The sequence below is a fragment of the Martes martes genome (genome assembly GCF_963455335.1).
Source record: "Martes martes genome assembly, chromosome: 15".
NCBI lineage: Eukaryota > Metazoa > Chordata > Mammalia > Carnivora > Mustelidae > Martes > Martes martes.
The window spans coordinates 2285392-2303923 of NC_137903.1; the positions used below are offsets into that span (position 1 = coordinate 2285392).

An 18532-nucleotide genomic window follows, 5' to 3' on the forward strand; every position below is an offset into this window, starting at 1 on the left:
GTCTTCTGGAAGTGCGTGGACTTAGGCCCGTTTCTGCAAGCCTCTGGTCTCTCACCTCTGTTCTACAGAAGCCTTACACCACTTTTAGTCCTCCCAAATGTGACATTTTATTTGGCAGATATAATTTCCTGGTCACCAAGAGAAATGCAGATTAGAAATGGACAGTCCTCATTTGGGAAGGCTTTTTGGAGGTGGTGGCCTCAAGTTCTGATAAACAGGGAGGACACTAGGATGGCCGAGAGGAGGAAGAATGGAAATGATACTTGGCTAAAGCTGGTCCGACAGCACCAGCCGAGGGGGCAGAGGGAGGAATGGATCCAGGTCTCCCCAGGGGCTCCCAGGAGAGGCTGGCCTGTGTCCGAGGGGAGGGCACGGTGTGGCATTGACTAGGACAGCAGAGCCGGGAAGCTGAGGTCCCTAAAAGTCAGAAACTGCACAGAGATGGCAAGGCTGTCACAGGCTGCCTCCCTCAAGGCTCTGGCCCCCGGAGAGGGGCCTGCTCAGGTCCTGCCCCTGGCTGGGTGCTGTGCCTGCTGTCAGAGAAGCCTCAGTCCCTTGTGGGGACTGCTGAAATTCTGGGGAACCCGGGGAGGCCGTGAGGACGCGAGAGTGCATGGTGCAGGCTGCCCGCAGCTGTGTTGGCCTCCGCTTCCCCCGCCCAGCTTTGCTTCAGGTGGGGACAGATGTCCTAGGTAGAGGTGGTTGAGGGTGGGGTGCACCAGGACAGACGGGTCATGGTATTCACCCGGCCCTCACCCCTGTCCAGCAGCTGGACTTCCAGGGCTCCTCCCTGCGGGAGCCGCGGGAGGTGCGGAAAAGCTGCGGGAGCACTCAGGATGAGGGGCACCGCTCCGGAAAAGTGCAGAGAGCTGTCAGGGTCAGCCTCGGTGCTGGAGGGAAGAGCCTTCCTCAGGCTCAGGCTGGCCTGGGATGTCCTCTCCCAGCACTGAGCCCCAAGCCCAAGGAAGCCCTGCGTGGAGGGCAGGGGGAGGGCTGGAAGGACCGTGGGGGATGGAGCCGGCTGGGAAATGCCCTTCCCTGTGGCAGCAGGGTCCCCGGCTGGGGAGGAGCCCCCCCTCCCCCACCCCACCCCCCACTCCCGCCACTAGCTACTTCCTAGGAGTTCCTTAGCTTCTCCATCCTGGGGCCTGCAGGGCAGCACCCCGGCTCAGCACCCCACCTCGGCTCGGGGACGTGGGCGGGGTGGTGCAAGGGCTCTGGTGGGTGTGGTGAGCCGGGGAGACCTCCCCCACCCGGGTCTGGGGGGGCTGGGCCTACAGCAGGAGCCCCTGCGAGGACTGGGGGGGCCTTATCCTTTGACATGGGAGGGACCCCTGGTGCACAGGATTGGGCTGGCCAGATGTGGGCCTGACTGCCCCCAGCTCCTTGTCACCTCCGCTCTCTGGACCAGTTTCCTACTTGGGGGAACCAAAAAGAAAAGCAGTCACGAAGGGTGTGGTGTGCCCCGGAGCCCCAGCAGTCCTGCTTCCGCGAGCCCCTCACTTGCACGGTCTCTGACCTGGGCGCCAGCCCCTGTGCAAGGAAGGAGGCGCTCTGTGGGGACCAGTGGTGCTGAGGAAGGGCCGCCAAGCCACTAGCTAGCACAGCGCCGCAACAGCACCCAGGCTTCTCGCTGAGGCCACCGCCCGCTTCTCCCAGCGCCCCTTCTGCGAGCCTGTCCTGGCCGTGTGAGGCTGCCGGTGGGGGAGAGCTTTGCTGCCCACCACCCCCAGGCCTTGCTCCTTCAGGAGCACCAAGGGGGTCACTAGGCATTTCTGCCCCCCGCCCCCGCCCCGGCCCGTCCCATTCTACTCCCGGTGTCATGCCGTTTCCGACCCTGACTTCCAGCTCTCGCTGACAGTAAACCCTTACTTGTTCTGCTCCCCCCCCCCCCCGCGGCCCCAGCAATCATCCGTGCTCTGACACAGCCTCCCTGATCTGCAAAGCCATCTGCTCCCCTCCCCTCCCGTCCTGTCCGCCTCCCTCCCCATCTCTCTGGCTCGGGAGACCTGCAGACAGAAGGGAGTGGAACCCCAACTCTGTTGACTCAGCAGCCGAAGCTCTCAAGCTCATGAGAGCTGGCCGGGAAGGCGGGGAGCGCACCAGTCACGGGGGCTGGTTCCGGTGCCGGGCTGGGGGTGCCGGGCTGGGGGTGGCCCTGGGAGCTCTGCCTCCGGGAAGGGTCTGCGGGATTTCTGTGCCTCAGTAGGTTCCAGGCCCCCTTGGCAGGAGCGGGGAACCCTGATGGGCACAGACTGGCTTGACTAAGCTCTCGTGAGAGTGTTTAAGGGCTGGCTGTGCTGATGGGACCACAGGAGCACCCAGAGCCTCCAGCGGCTTCTGGAAGGCAGGCGTGCCCGGCCCCCGAGAGCCCCCAGTCTGAGGGGAAAACAAGGCCCAAGGCAGAGCCTCCAGGGGTGTCGCAGCCCAGAGCAGGGGGCAGCTCCTGAAGTGCGCCTGGGTGGAGAGGGCACGAAGCCTCACAAGAGGGACGGGGGAGGGTTGGGGTCCTGACGGGGGCAAGGCCACAACCTGAGAGGCTGGGAAGACACAGACTCAGCCACCGCAGGGCCGCCTAGTCCTGTGCTGGCATGGCGGGCGGGGGAAGGAGGTCCAGGGCTCACCCCTCAACCACTCTCCTCCCTGCCCCTCCAGTCCTGGCAGCCCTCCCACGGTGATGCAGCTGCCCCTCTCCCCGGCCACCCGGCCAGCACAGCCTAGAAAGACTTCTCAGTTGCCCACCTTGCAGCCCCCCAGCCCCCAGATTTGTGACCCTTCCCAGGTGTCTCAGAACCCCCAGCCCCAGCCCCCCACTGCAGTGGCGGCTCAACCCCTTGCCTTCCACGATAGGAGAGAGAGAGGCAGACAGACAGAAGGAGGCCAGAGCACTTGGATCCCAGTGGGGAGAGGTGGCTGGCAATGATTTATTAGCCAGACAAGAATCAACAAACAAGTTCTAACATCTGTTCTCGCCAAACCATTCCTCAGACAACAGCAGCATTGGACCAGGGCCCAGACCCAAAGGCTCAGAAGGCCAAGGAAGTCAGACTCCGGGAGGAGAAGCTGGGCGGTGGGAGGCAGCACGGCCGTCCCGGCACACCTCCTCAGAGACCCTCGGGTCACCGAGCCACCAGCTTCTCGGGGACTCTCGGGATGGAGCCAGTGCGTGTGTCCCTAAAAGGGAGCCGAGTCCACCTCTGCTCCCCTGAACTCCAGGCTTCTTTGGGTGTGGGGGCCCAGACCTGTCTGGGGAACAGGGCTAAGCTGGGATCTGGAGGAGGGAACTGGCACCCAGGTCTCTGTGCAGTGGAACTCCGGAAAGTAGCCAGATTTCCTATCGGAGGCAATCTCTGACATTTCCCGCAGAGAGGAGGGTGTGGGGTAAGAGACAGAGTGCCGGACAGGGCGACAAGGAAGCCTGGGCCCTAGTCCTTGGCTTTGGTCGAGTCACTGTCCCTCTCTGGCTTTGTCTCCTTATCTGTGGCACCAGGACTTGGCCTGGATCAGTAAGGGCAGAAGGATGCGCTGCTCCTCCCGCCTCCCTGCCCGCAGCAGACATCACTAATCAATCACGATGCTCTTTTCTGCTGAGTATGGAGATGACCGGAACATCCTTCCCAGGGCAGTGCTCCAGGCAGCCATGACCAATGGATGGCAGTTGGCAGGCAAGATGACACCTTTGTGCCATCTTCGCAACAGATGACGGCTGAGGTCCATGCTAGCTCTGATCGCCTACAGTTTGTTCGGCGGCTGGTGTGCAAAGGTCTGTGGACCTGGCGTCCTGGCTTATCCTCCCCCAGCTCAGACTCACCGGGCTACTGAGGAGGCCCCAGCGGAAGCCAGGCCTGTCCTCCGTCCTCTGCCCTCTGTCTAGAAAGCTTGTGGGGGAGGGTGTGTCCCCAGCTGGGCAGGGGCTGGTGGGGCACAGGAGGGCCTTGTCCAGGCACAGCATTCTCCGAGTATGGTTGCCGGCCGCCTAGGTTCTGCGGAGAGAAGGACGATCTGAGGTCACACCCTCTACACTCAGCCTCTCGGGCCTACCAGCAGCCTCGAGGCCGGCCTCTGGTCTTAACGATGTTGGCCTGCACAGAGGTCTAAGCCGCTCTCATTCATTCAGCCACCATTTCCTGAGCACCTGCTCTGTGCCGGGCACTGTGCTGGGTGCTCTGGAAACAGATGAGAAAGCCCCAGCCCCGCTCCCAGGTGGCTTGCACTGGGGAAGAGGGAGACAGGCGTCCCGCGCAACGGGAGGCACAGCAGCTCCGGCCGTGTCTGGGAAGCCCGCCGGGAGGAGAAGGGCAAGCTGGTCCCGAAGGACAGCTAGAAGGTCACGGGGCCGTGGAAGGACGCGCTCAGAGAGATGTGAACCGCTCTGGGAGGAAAGAGCCGCGGAAGAGGGGGTCCCCTGCCTCCCCCAGTGTGGAAGGCTGCGTGGGCCAGGGAGCAGTTTTAGAAAGACCGCTCCGGCTTCCCTGGGGCAGGGTGGGTCAGGGTGGGTCAGGGTGGGTGGCGACAGTGGTGGTCAGACCGCTTAGGAAGCTCTTGGGAAATCCCGAGGAGGGATGATGAGGCTGAAGCTGGGGAAAGGGACCCAGCAGGAATTGGGGCGTAGGAGGAGTCGGGGTGGGGCGGGGATGTCACAGGAGCCCTGGGTGTTCCGGCTTGGAGAGTCAGGTGACTGCAGGGTCCTCAGTCCAGCTGGGAGGTAGAGGAGGGGCGGTCTGGGGAGAAGGGTGAGCGCGGGTTGCTGTGTTGAGTTCAGGAGGCTGTGGGGCACTGGCGGCCGAGCAGGAGCCCGGAGAGCGGTGGGCAGGGACCTGGCTGGGCTGCGCTCTGATCCTAGCACCGCAGCCGGGGCTGGGAGGGGGGGAACAGGCTCAGGGGCTGAGGCAGGCCTGGGGCATTCCAGGGAGGGTGGGGTAGGGCCTGCGGAGGGGACCGAGGCCCGGGGAGAGGGTGGGAGTGGCCGGGAGGTCTAACGCAGCGCTGGACGGGACACCGACTCGCACCGTTCAGCGGGAAGACGGAGGAGATGGTGCGGGAGCGGAAGTGGGAGCGGGGGGCGTGTGCGGGTGCGCGTCCCTGAGCTCGTCTGAGATGACAAGAGGGACTCCAAGTTCTCTTCTTCAGGATGGTGGGGCTGGGAAGGTGGAGGGGAGGGAGCCTGCCCGGGAGCGGCCCCAAGTTCCAACCAAGGGTGACGGTGGGACCCAAGATTCGAGGCACAGCGTGGGGTACGGGTGGCTGGGACTGGGTGAGGGTCAGGGACAAAAATGCAGGCTGCCCTGGAGGCGGCGGTTCGCCTCCTCCCTGCACCCGGTTACCTGGCCTCCGGGGACGGGCCTCGACCTGCACTTGCGCAGGGCCGGGTGCCCGAGGACGCAGGGCGGGCCCCCAGCGGCCGGCGGCGCCTCCGCCTCCACCTCCGCGTAGACGTTGCCGGGGGCTTCGCCGGGGCTGCCGCGCCCCATGGCGTAGAAGGCGATGGCTTCGTCGGGCTCCTGGTAGATGGGGTTGGAGGGCTTGGGGGGCGGGGCCGGGCGAGGCCTCGGGGCCGGGGTCGTGTAGACTTCGGGGGGCAGCTGAGGCTTGGCGGGCACGGGAGGCTTGGGCCTGGGCGGCTGCGCAGACGCGGAGAGAAGGTCAGGCCCGGGGGCGCCGGGGGCGGTGAGGGGGCGTCAGAGCGACCCAGGCGGGGCGGAGCTTCGGCTGCGGTGCCCGGGCCCCGCCCACATCCCCGGGCCCCTCCCCTCCCGCAGGCCCCGCCCCCGCGCGGGACCCTCCCTTTGCACCCCCTTCCCCTCCCTCAGCCCCTCCCGCCCAATACCTCCTTCTGCTCGCCGGTCCCCTCCTTCTGCGTGGGGGTCACGTTCTGCACCTTCTTGACGATCGGGCTGTACTGAGGGGGTGGGTCCTTGCTTCCAGGGTCTGACCCTTCCGTGCTCAGGGAAAGTCCTGCTGGCTCAGGCGTCTGATGGCAAAGAACGAGGCGTCAGGGACTTGGTGCAGGAGGGGTGGGGGTGGGGGCGGCGGGGGGATCCAGGAGGACGGAGCAAGCTGGTGCTGGTGGAGAATGTGGGGGGGAGAGGCACCGAAATGTGGTCTGGTGGGGTTCCTGGGTGAGGAACAGGGGATGGAGAGGAGAACAAGGGGACCAAGGTGGGTGGGGTTGGGCGGTTCAAGTAGCTCTGCTCACAGGCTGTGTCTAGCATTAACGTTAAATTGCACCAGGAACACTCCATTTGTGCCTGTGGTTGTAAAAATGCAACAAGGCTTGACAAGCTTTTAGCCTAACAACGTTCAGCATGGGGACAGATGTCCCGACTGCCGTGCTTCTGTTTCCTTCTGCAGGAGCCAGAGGAGTACTTTGTGGGGGCTTAAGCTATATATTTTCGGGGCTGAGAGACTGCCTCCAGGAAGATGAACCTTACAGTGGGAGGGTCCCTTCCCACGGGAGCTGGGCTGGAGCCGAGGGTTTGGCTGTCCACAGGCCCCCGGCTTCCGGTCTGCTTACGCCACAGGGCTTTCCTCGTGCTTCAGCGACCCACCCGGTGCACGTCCACGCCTCGAGGTGTGTGAGCACTGCAGGCTTCACGGAACCACGTCAGAATTCTCCTTCCCTGCCCCTCCCCCTCCTGTCACCACAGTCCCTTTATGACTAAAAAGCGGCACCCCACCCTGCTGCAGAGGGAGCCCCTTAGGAACCCTCCGTCCCCCACCCCGTGGTGAGGGCTCGTGGCCCGCAGGCCCTGCTCCTTCCGCTGCCTCAACAGCCTGACATCCGCGCGCTTCTCTGGGGGTCGCCGCCGCCGCTCCAGCCCAGGGCTCCTAAGTCCTCCCCTGCCTCATCTTGCCCTGCAACCCGGCCTTCACTCTGCGCCCAGCGTGCGCCGAAGAAATGCCCCTGGTGGCCCTTTGGTGGCTGCCTGTCCTCCAGGGGGACGTCCAAACTCCAGAGGAGTGCGGTGGCAAGACCCCTGGACGCCTGATCCGACAGCTGGCACCTGACCGCTCTGCCTCCAGACGACCCTGCCCCCTGTTCCCGCCGCTGGGGGATCTTCATGTCCACAGTTCCTCGTGAAGGTCCACGCGAGACTTGCACGGGCACGGTCCCCCCACAGGCACGCTTCCTTGAACTGACGAAGGATCCCCTCCCCCACCGCGGAGGTCAGCGATCAGTGCAGGAACCACCCCTACCCCCCCCCCCCCCGCACTGTCTTTGCTGGGCTTCCAGAAAGAACACCACATACTCCTGGTTTTTCTCCTCTCCCTCTGGCTGATCCTTCTCAATTTTCTTTGTAGGTTCGCCCTCGTTTCTGGACACTCTAAGTGTCCAGAGTGTCGGTATTCCTTTCTTTTCCATTGATGCTCCCTCCCAGCCCTCCTGAAGGCTTCTATATGCAGATGATCTCTGGCCCAGACCTCTGTCCCAAACTCCAGACCCACGTGTTTCAACCCGGTCACTCCCTGTCTTCTTAGCACTGGACATACTACGGATAATCCGTTTCTCTGTCTTACCGCGGTCTCCGCACTAGACTGTAAGCTCCAGAAGGCAAGGCTGTTTTGGTCAGTTGTTCCTGCTGCGTCCCCGTGCCCCGACCACCGGCTCCTGCATGGTCTTGGCACTGCCTGACCAGCCTCGGGGAGGCGCGCCCGGACACGCTCCCTGGCCCGCGGGCCCAGTGGCGCTCACTCTGCATTTGCTCTCTCATGCCCTTGATCGCTCTCATCTGCCTTTGCTGCTGGTAAGCGAGCTCCGTGTGTTTGCAGCCCCGCAGTCCTGTCCATGGTCTAGTTCCAGGGCCTCCCGGGTGCTGAGTAGATAGTCCTTACTTGAAAACACAAATGACCACGTGTGCCAGCCCTGGTCCCTGGAGGACCCCTCCCCAGCACGTATCCCTGTCGAAGGGATTCCTGAGGGCACAGGGTGGACAAGGGACCTATGGCTGGGTCGCAGGCCAGGATGAGAAGGTGGCTGTTGCAGCCGGGCTCTCTGGGGCTGGGGGCCGGGTGTACCTGGCGGATGAGGGGCTCGGTGAGCGTCTCCCCGTAGGGGCTGAGCGGGCATGCCGTGTAGTGTCGCAGCAGGTCCTGGAGCCGCGCGTGGGCGCTGTCCTCGCCCAGCACCATGTGGCGCCCGTCCTGGAGCTGGGCCAGCAGGAAGTGGCGGCAGCGAGTCCGGCTCCTGGAGGGCGCCCATGGGATCAGAGCCCCCCCGAGTGGAGCCAGGCCCTCCGTCCAAGCCGAAGCTCTGCCCCCGGGCCCCCCACACGGAGGGGCACTGCCCCTGCTCCTGTCCCTCACCTGTAGGTCAGCACGAAGGTCACAGCGCTCTCACTGAACCGCACCAAGTAGCATCCCTCAGGCTTGGGCTCCAGCAGCCTCTCTGCCTCCCTGTAGGCGAAGAAGACTTCCAGCCTTGGGTCTGTCTGCGGCTCTAAGGCGGACCCCAAGCCCCAGCCAAGAGTGCTCAAGTGGCAGAGGAGGGTGGGGATGGCAGAGAGGACGTGGGTCTACTGTCCCGTGCGGGGACTGGAGAGCACAGTGGGGGGTGGGGGGCAGGGGTCCCACCCAGGAGCGCTCCCAGCCTGCAGCCTCATCCTGGAGGGCAGCCTGGTGGAGGTGCCCTGGGGTGGTGATAGACTTGTAGGTTCCCGAAGTCACAGGCTGAGCTGGAAGAGGGGAGTCAAAGCTGAGAAACACAGGAGGGACAGCCTGCCAGGGAGACGAGGAAGAGCAGAGGCTGGAGAGGGAGGGAGGCTGGGAGGCCTGGGAAACCATGAGGACCGGAGGCCAAGGGACAGGAATGGGAGCAGAAGCCCCAGAGCGAACGGGCCGTGGCCTCTGCAGGGACCTCCCCCAGGACAGAAGGCTCTGCGACTGGCCCGGGAGCCTCCAGGACTCAGGCCTGGACTTGCAGCCTCCACGCCCTGTTGCTGGGCCCGGGGACCCAGGACTGGCCCTGCCCCTCTCTGGGCCCCTTTCCGCTGCTGTGACTCACCTCCGGGTGATGAAGCCGTGGAACCAGGCAGGGGCTGCCCCGTGCTGCAGAAGCCGGGGGGCCTGGGTCTTCTGGAACCACGCCCTGGTCTCGGCCTGCAGGGACTGGCCTCCTTCCTCCGGCCACTCCTCGGCCTTCCCAGCATCCTCTGGGCTGGAGGCAGCCGAGGGGGGTTGAGGAGATGCCTGGAACGGGAAAATAGCCATGATTCGTGGGCTCCCTCCTGATGCCAGCCAGCTGCTGCCGCCTCAGCCTCACCCCTGCTCCCCATCCCAGTTGCCCATTTTAGGCTATAACTGCCCAGACAGTGCTTCTCAGGGTCCAGCTTAAAACCTCTTCTTCAGGGCGCCTGGGTGGCTCCGTGGGTTAAGCGACTGCCTTCAGCTCAGGTCATGATCCTGGAGTCCCAGGATCGAGTCCCGCATCGGGCTCCCAGCTCCACGGGGAGTCAGCTTCTCTCTCTGACCTTCTCCTCGCTCATACTCTCTCTCAAATAAATAAATAAAATATTAAAAAAAACCAAAACCGCTTCTTCAGCTCTAACTGCTTTGGTTTCCAAAGAATTTCTGTCCACTTCCCTCTGGGCCTGAGGGCCTTTAACCCAGTAGCCGTGAGCTCTTAGCCTTCCAGAAGGGCAGGAACTCATTCCCCGGCCTGCAGGATGAGAGACGTGATGCTCCCCGTCACCCCAGAGGACAGAACGAGGGAGGACTCACCCTCCCATAGGAGGGGCTGGGCTGGAACCGAGGGAGGGCTTCCTAGTGGCCGGCTGGGTGACAGGGACTGAGGCCCAGATGCGCTGGGCCGGGGAAGGCCATGGACCACGATGCAGACGCCTGCTTCTGGGACCCGGTACCCTGTACCTGGTCGCCTGTGGACTCAGCCCCAGTGCCCCAGGGACAGTCAGGGGACATGATGGCGAAGGAAGGAGATGCTGCCCACATCCTCTCCCTCTCTCCCTCCTCGCCCCAGACCCGTCGGCAGCCCCCGCTCATCCCTGGTTTCTCCCTGTTGGCCTTGGTCCCTTCGCTGATCCTCACCGGTGGGGGGATGGGAGCCGAGGAGGACGCTGTGCCGGCCGGGGTCCCGCTCACCGTAGCGTGGACAGCTGTGACCCTGGGGCTGGGCTGGGCCTCCTCAGCCTTTGGGGCCTGGGACAAGGCCACTTCCCGGCAACCCCTGCGGGTCAATTCCATGGGCTGGAAGGTGCTGAAGGTTGGGGGAGGGGCTCTGCTGGTCCCTGTTAGGGCAAAGAGGACAGCTGGGGTCTCTCGGGGAGGGACTGCCTCTCCCCCAGGCTCCCGGGTCCCCCCACCCCCCGCAGGCCTCTGACCAGGGACCTGGAGGACAGGGACAGTCAGGAGAGGAGAAGGGCAGGTGGGAGCCCAGGGGGTCTCTCAAGGGGGAGGAGTGAGGAGGCCCTGGGTGGCCAGGGAGACAGGTGTGGGGGAGCAGAGTCCCACCGTGCAGGGTGAAGGGAGCAGGGGTGGGGGAGGGTGGCATGACCTCTCTTTATGGCCCAGATCCTCTGCCTCCCGGGCCTCACTCTCCTGTTTCCTCCTCTCAGGAAGCACTCAGCGGTCCCAGCCACCTATGTCCCCAGGGCTGAGCAGCCTGCGCCCCAGAGAAGGAGACGGAGCTGCGGGCACCCTGCCAGTCAGCCGGGCCAGCTCTGGCTGGAATGGGGCCCTTCCCCCCCTAAGTGGGAGCTCAGGTCTGGAGCCAGCAGGGGTGATGGGGGTCTGGACGTCCCTCCACCCACTGTCTCCAACCTCACACTTACCTTGGGGGCATAGCTGGGCCAGGGGGAACTCCATGGGGCCGCGCTGAGAACAGAGCCCCTGGGGCTGGGCACGCGCGCGCTTGTGTGCGTGTGTGTATGTGTGTGTGTGTGTATGTGCGCGCTCTGAACGATGTGCACACTCAGCAACTCATCTCTCTCACCCCGGCCCCCAAGGGCAGGAAATGTCGCCTTACCCACAGCCCCAGCCCTGGCAGAGGACCCACGTCATGGAAAGCCGTAAGACACTTGTCCCTCCCCCGGAAGCCAGATAGCTGAAGGTGGTGGCGGTGGGGTGGTGGGTATTTGTGTCAGTCTGTCTTTGGGTTTGGGGAAGTCCTGACTGCCATCTGACCTCGATCCGTGCTGTTTCTCCCTCCACTCCCTCACTCCGGACCGGGACTCCCTTTTCTCTCTCTGCCTCCCTCCTTGTCTCTCCCTTTGCTTCTGCTCTAAGCAGGGGCCATAGGGATGTCAGCCTCCAACACAGAACAGTCAATTCTCCAACACAGAATTACACTCTTAGGACACACGTGGAGTGAGGCGGGCAGGGCTGCAGCAGGGAGGGTGTGGGGCAGACTCTGGAAGGACTTTCTGAGGTCATATGAGATCTGTGAGATAAGGGGGTGGCTTCACCTTCAGCAGATAATGAAGCCGGGTTAGGGCAAAACCCAGCAATCCTGGGGGAAGGAGGGACAGTCCTGGGGGAAGCAGGTCGGGACATTATTAGCAGTTACTGTAACATCGATGCTGACTTCTTTAAAGATTTTATTTATTCATTTGACAGACAGAGATCACAAGCAGGCAGAGAGGCAGGCAGAGAGAGAGGAAGGGAAGCAGGCTCCCCGCCGAGCAGGGAGCTGGTTGCGGGGCTTGATCCCAGGACCCTGAGATCATGACCTGAGTGGAAGGCAGAGGCTTAACCCACTGAGCCTCCCGGGCGCCCCCAGCAGATCCTTCTTGTGAGGGCGCAGCGGGCGGGGGCTGGTGCCGTGGGGCTGGGCCGGCGGGTCGCGCCCGCGTGCGGGGAGCATGGGGCCGCCAGAGGAGGCAGTTGAGTGGAGTCAGGGAGGGCGAGCAGGGTGGAAGGAGGTGGGCAAAGGAGGTTCTAGAAGAGGCACCAGCGTTGCAAATGTGTGTAAGAAGGAATGGGCGTGGCGTGCCGGCACCGGCAGGAGAATGCTGGCTGGGGCTGGGCTGGCTTGGGGGCTGCAGTGAAAGTCCCCGAACCTGGGCTATTGGCTGCCCTGCGCCCCGAAGGGAGGTGGACACCAGGCTTGCAGCCCCAAGAGCTCGGGGCACATGAGCGCTTCGCCCAGGGTCAGGGCCAGCCACACCCCAGGACCTCACCTCCCCAGCTGCCTCCTTCCTCTTCCTGAAACACTGTCACCTTCCCCTGGTCCCAGTCCCCAGGGGTTGGCGATGAGACGGAGAGGTGCCCTCCGCGCCCTCCCCAAGCCCCTCACTGCATGTTCTGGAAACAACCCCCCCCCGCCCGCCACCTTGATGCACGTCACAATGACTGCAACGGAGGCATTTTTCGCCTTTCACATGGACTCACTCCCACGGCTCTTTGTGGGGAGGCCTGGGCCCAGGCCTGCAGCCCGGCGCGTGGAGGGAACTCGGAGACCAGGCGCAGCTCGCCCTCGCGCCGCAGCTCTGCAGATGCAGACCGGCCTCTCGTCCGATGGAGGTCGCTGGGACAGGCTTAGTCTCTCTGAGGCCACCACTGCTCCTTTACCTGAGTCTTCGTCCCCCTCTACCCTCCTGCCGGCGTCAGCCTGGGCAATCGCTCCATCCCTCCCAGCTTCCGGTGCCCCATCTGGAAAATGGGGCGAGAACAGCCCTCCAGAAGGGCGGCTGTGGGGGTTCCACCAGGAAGTGGGCGCCGAGCAGCCGAGGGTCGGTCTGACCCGGAGGAGCGGCTCGGCGTGGGTCCCTTCTTACCTGCCAGCTCCCGGCACTGCGAGGGGCACTGGCGACCTCTGTCTCCTCATGGCTGCGGCGAAGTCCAGACCGCACGTCTCCCCTCTGGCTGGCTTTCTGGAGGCCGGGGTCTGGGAGCCCCTCAGCCCTACACGTGGCCGGGTGGGGACCAGGAAGGGCTCAAGAACACGCGTGCTGTGGCGCCCGGGGGGCTCCGTCGTTAAGCCTCTGCCTTCGGCTGAGGTCATGATCTCAGGGTCCTGGGATCGAGCCCCGCATCGGGCTCTCTGCTCAGCCGGGAGCCTGCTTCTCCCTCTCGCTCTGCCTGCTTCTCCCCCTGCTTGTGATCTCTCTCTGTCAAATAAATAAACAAACTCTTAAAAAAAAAAAAAGAGCATGTGAGTTAGACCACTTGTGCGCTGTCCCCCACCCCGACCCCGAGGTGCTTTCCTTGAGGCCCCACGCGTATTAGTGTGAAGGGCCGTAATGAAACATCACAGACTGGGTGGGGGCGGGGTGGATCCCACTACAGGACTTACTTTCTCACTGTTCTGGAGTCTGAGATTCCAAGGTCAAGGTGCCAGCAGGACTGGTTTCTGGTGAGAACTCTCTTCTTGGCTCGCAGATGGTCGCCTTCTTGCTGTGTCCTCACATGGCCCTTCCTCTGTGCTGCTGCAGGGCAGGCTGGGGGACATGCCGGAGGTCTCCTCCTCTTCCTACAAGGACACCTGTCCTAGCCAATCAGGACCCCACCCTTGTGACCTCATTGAGCCTTTATTACTTTTTTTTTTTTAATTTTATTTATCAGAGACAAAGAGAGAGCACAAGCAGGGGGAGCGGCAGAGGGGGAAGCAGGCTCCCCACTGAGCAGGGAGCCTGACGCAGGGCTTGATCCCAGGACCCTGAGATCATGACCAGAGCCGAAAGCAGACGCCCAGGCACTGAGCCCCCCAAGCGTCCCACCGTAATTCCTTCTTTCAAGGACCTCTCTCTCCAGACAGTGACATTGGGGGTCAGGGCTTTAACATCTGAGTTTTGAGGAGACATGATACGGCTCACACACCAAATGTCAAAGCCCCTCCTCTCTACTAAAGAGCTCGAATCCTAAGGCAGGCGGAGTCTGCTTGGCGATTCAAAGCTGTCGTGCCCAGAGCCATGTGCATCCTCTGGGACGCCGCGGAGAGAGCTGTCCTGTGACAGGGGTGGCCAGGCGGAGGCGAGGGGCGGAGTGCAGGTCGAAGGGTGTCTGGGTTGGGCCGTGATAAGAAGTCATGGGTGAATGTCCGTCCTCCCCAAGGCAATCTCTAGGTTCAGTGCAGTCCCTACCAAAATTCCAATGGCCCTTGTCACAGAAGCAGAACAAACCTGAAATGTGCGTGGAATCATGGAGACACAGAAGGGCCGGAACCATCTCAAGAAAGAACAAAGGCGCAGGCATCCGGCTTCCCGAGCTCAAACCTATCACAAACCAGTAGCTATCAAGGCAGAATGGCACTGGTATGAGACAGACCCACAGATCAATGGGACGTAAGAGAGAGCCCGAAACCACCCCCCACGCACGGTCAGTCCCTTCACGACCGAGGGGCTGAGAATACACAGGGGGGACGGGTGGTCCCTTCGGTAGATGATGTCGGGGAAACTGGACAGCCCCATGCAGGAGAATGAGACCCGACCCCGATCGCACACCAGGAACAAAAATTAACTGAAAATAGTAGCTAGTCGGTGAAGCGGCTAAGGTCTGCTTTCGACTCAGGTCATGACCTTGGGGTCGTGGGAGGGATCCCTGTGTCAGGCTCCTCGCTCGGTGGGGAGCCTGCTTCTCCCTCTGCTGCTCCCCCTGCTTGTGTTCTCTCTCTCTCTCTCTAATAAATACAATCTTTAAAAAAAATGGATGAAAGACCTAAGATTAACAGAACAGGACCTGAAAGCATCGAACTCCCAGAAGAAAACGAGAGTGGGAAGCTCCTCGACATCCGTCGTGGTGATGACTTTACGGGTTTCACACCCAAAACAGAGGCGACAACAGCAAAACCGAACAAGTGCGACTCCAACACGCTAAAAAGCTTCTGTACAGCCGGAAACCACCAACAACATGAAAAGGCAACCTACCGCATGGGAGAAAATCCTACCTCCGGTAAAGGAGTAAGCTCCAAAATATCTAAAGTATCATAAATCGCCATGGCAAAAAGCCCACAAACAACGTGATTCCCAGATGGGCAGACGATCTGGATGGGCAACTTCCCAAAGAGGACAGTGTTGGCCGGCCGGCGCCAGGCAGGGCCTCCAGCTCCCGGAGCATCGGGGAAACGCCGCTCGACACCGCTGGCCGGCACGCAAGGAGGGGGCGGCTGGCTCCGTGGATGTCTGGCCTCAGGCCTCCTGCGCGGCCGTGGACTTGAGCCTTGGACTTCCCACTTGACTGATGAGTTGAGCTGAGGCTCGAAGTCGGCTCTCGGAAGCTTTCCGGAGCACATTGGTATGTTCAGTTGACATTCAGTTCGGGTCTGGCTCCCAAGGCCGTGTTCCATCTCCAACGCTCTGCCCTTAGCTGCTGTCCTAAGGTCGTCCGGCGTGTGTTGAAAACACGTTCGGTGCTGGAGCACCTGCGTTTTAAGGGCTACAGGGTTAAGGAAGACCCGAGGAGGGGGAAACACACAGGGAAACCAACCCAGGTAATTCGGATTGATGGGAATTAACTAGAAGCCTGAGTGGGGGTGGGAAGCGGGACAATCTGCCTGGAGCCAGGTTGCACGAGGCCAAGAAAGCCTTTGGAGGGGAGGTGGTCCCCGAGAGAGCGGGTTTGGGGGGGTCTGGTGATGCTCAGCGTGAAGGAGCACAGATGGGTGGGGGAGGGTGCGGGGCTCAGAGGTCCTCTGGGCGGGAGTGAGCATGAAGGGCAGGGAGCCCCAGACACAAAGCCGAGGGCACCCGCCAGGCTGCTTTGTCTTGGCTCCTGGGTCCTGGGAGCCCTGGGGGCTTCCAGCAGGGAAGGGGTAAGGTAGGACTAGGCCCTTGCTCCTCACCTTGGCAGCTGTCCTGGGGCGCTGGCCCCCCACGGCGTGCTCCTCAAGGCGTGGCTTCTGCTCCTTGCTGTGGCTCTGGCCCCCATGGCCGACTCTGGGGTGTGAATCCACGTGTCACTGTGTGCTCAAGGTGGTTTGGTGCTGGGGCCAGGCGATTGTACCCCCTGCCTTCCTGCTCTTTGGGGCTTTCTCCCAGCACCCCCCCAGGGCCCCCCAGCACCGCCAGGGGCAGCCATCAGTCATCAGCGGGTCGCAGTGGGGAAATGCCAGGACGCCAGGACGGCTCAGATGTTGAATCCCAGCTCTGCCGTTTATTTAGTTGTGGGACTTTCTCGGGCTCCCATGTCCCGATCTGCCAAACGTCAGCCGCAGCAGGACACACGACACATTGTTCCCTGAGTTGAGAGCGCAGGCCGCGTGCACACACGTCGTTGGTGCTCCGTGCATTTTAGGAACGGATGATCCCAGTGGACGATAACCACCACTGTTGCAGGTCACTCGCCTCTCCCCTCCGGGTCACTCCCCTCCCAGCCCCTACCCTGCCTTGTTTCCTCAGTCGCCGCAGCCCGGGGTTGGACTGCAAACCGCATTTCACACACGCCCCTGCTAGCGGGTCTCTGTTAGGTTCTGCAGAGGGATGTTTGGGGCCGCAGGGCGGGAGGGGGGTTGGGGGGAGAGGGGCCAACAGGGCACCCCCAGGCTTCTTCCTGTCAGCTTCCTCTTCGCAGAGCTCCAGCCGCCGCTCGGGAGCTGGACCCCACTCTGAGTTTCTGGCCTGCTCGCGCTCACAGCCTACAGGTGGGAGCATCTACCTGCGGTGATCCGGGTTACTTGGTGTGTTCCTTGTTGGCTTCCGGCCCCCCGTACCACTGAGGTCAACCCCTTATCTTCAGCCCCACGTGTGGAAATACCCAGCGTGGTTTCCGTTCTCCCGATGCCACTCCTGACCCCAGCGCCGCGGCTGGCTGGCAGCAGGTGCAGGACCAGAAAGGGCATGAAGAAGGGCCTCAGCCCAGACTCGGGGGCGGGGGACGGGTCCCACGTGGAGGCGAGTCCCAGGGGAGTCCCAGGCTGCCGGCGGCGTGCAGGAAGGAGAGGACGAGTCCGGACGGATTGGAAGGTGCTCGGAGGGTCAGGACGGTGGAAAGGCGGGTCACAGCGAGAACTGGAAGGCTCCATGCCAGGGAAGAGGCAACGGAGAGATAAAGATGCTGACCAGGGATGGAGAAGACGGTTGCTCTCGGCCCCTGGCGGGGCGGGGGGTTGAAGAGGCTGGACCTCCAGGAACTGGCTGTGTGATGTTGAGCTGGTGATTTGGCCGCTCAGATCACTGTTTTTATTTATTTATTTTTTAAATTTTAAAAAGATTTCATTTATTTATTTGGCAGATCGCAAGTAGGCAGAGAGGCAGGCAGAGAGAGGAGGAAGCAGGCTCCCTGCAGAGCAGAGAGCCCGCTGGTGCCCCTATAACGTCTGTTCTCTAACAAACACACGGAGAAGGTGGAGACAAGCAAACGGAGTTCCCGCGCAGCCCCGCCTCCCAGCTGTACACGGACACTTCCAGGCAGCTTTCTGACTTTGCCCAGGGACACGCAAGACGGGGCACCCGTGTCGTTTGTCACCTGGGCTTTCCCCTCTGCGCTCCCTGCGGCCGCCCTTCCATGTGCTCCCACTGCAGCTTTCAAGTGACACCGCAGTGGGGCCGCAGGGTCGTTGGTGCCGGGCTGTCCCGCTCATGGGGCGCTGGGCGCTCGCGACACGAGGTCAGCCCTCACCTTCCTTCGCTGGGGACTCTCCCTTAGGTAAGGCTGCTGCCAAGGGCCCCGTGCTCCCCGCAGCCCCGGTCTTTCACACGGCCCCACCTTCTTTCCTCCTGTGTCAGGGGCGCTGCTGGCCGCAGCCCTGAGCTCCGGCTGCCCGTCTCTGTTGTGCACACTCTGTCTGTCCTCCGCCTGCCAGAAAGGAAGGGCCTGGTCTCGTTTTCTTGAGGCTCCTTCTTCCTAGTCTCAGGATTTCTTCCCTCGTCTTTTGGGGACCCTCCATGTCCCCATCTCCCTGCACCTCTGCCCACTTGCCCTGCCTGCGGCTCGGCAGGACCAGCCTGACTCCCCCCGCCCCGGAAGGCTGGGGACCCAAGAGGTCCCCTCCTCCTCCGCCCCTTCATATCTGGAAGTGACCAAGCAGCAAGTGTCCCCGTTGTTCTCACAAGTGGAGGGGGAGGTAAGAGGTCGGTGGGGGGGTTAGCGTCCAAGCTTCTACTGCGTGCAGAAACAGGTTCTGGGCTCCCATCCCCCTGCTGGTCTGCGTGTCTCCCCTCCCCACCTCCCAGCACCCAGCCTTTCCCAGCCTTTCCCATCCTGACAGCTGAGAAGGCCTCTGTGGTCAGAGCCACAGCCGCAGGGGGTCATTGCTGGGGAGAGAGGCAGGAAGGAGTATCTTGTGCCCTCTAATGGGTCCCCCCCTTCTCCTAGGATTTCAGTCACCATCTTTGTGCTGCTCACGAAGAAGCACTTGCTTCTTCCCAGGGCCCCCCTCCCTTCTCTCCCCTGCTGCGGTGGGAGCCATGCAGGTGGGGGGAGTGGCTCCTGGCCTGCTCAGTCCTGGAAGCCAAACTGTTCCGATGTCCTGCCTTCCCAGGAACCGAATTAGGGGACACCTGATACCCAATATTGGAGGCCAAGATTCCTACAGTTCTGTTGCCCACGATTCTGGGCCAGGGGCTAGTGTCCTGGCTTTGGAGAAGGGCAAACACCCCCGAGTTAGGCCGGGGTGCTCCCCTCGCTCCTCTCCACACCCACTCGG

At 62.6% G+C, this 18532-nt stretch overlaps 1 protein-coding gene across 1 annotated transcript; it reads right to left on the bottom strand.

Moving 5' to 3' along the window:
* Positions 1-2891: 2891 nt before the first annotated feature.
* On the bottom strand, positions 2892-10961 carry SH2D2A (SH2 domain containing 2A). The gene is made up of 8 exons (XM_080824404.1): positions 10785-10961; positions 10042-10241; positions 9002-9186; positions 8305-8394; positions 8017-8185; positions 5828-5971; positions 5325-5621; positions 2892-3983 (listed from the first exon to the last, which is right to left on the bottom strand). Exons 1-8 carry the CDS (start codon positions 10816-10818, stop codon positions 3816-3818), a joined length of 1287 nt encoding a protein of 428 aa, XP_080680530.1. The 5' UTR covers positions 10819-10961; the 3' UTR covers positions 2892-3815.
* Positions 10962-18532: the final 7571 nt, after the last annotated feature.

Excerpts from the sequence above, each read along its gene's own strand:
- SH2D2A (XM_080824404.1), bottom strand. The coding sequence starts at position 10,818 with ATGGAGTTCCCCCTGGCCCAGCTATGCCCCCAAG. Across the intron at positions 9,187-10,041 it reads CGGCTCCCATCCCCCCACCG|GCATCTCCTCAACCCCCCTC; the intron begins GTGAGGATCAGC and ends TTCCCGTTCCAG. Across the intron at positions 8,186-8,304 it reads ACCTTCGTGCTGACCTACAG|GAGCCGGACTCGCTGCCGCC; the intron begins GTGAGGGACAGG and ends GGCGCCCTCCAG.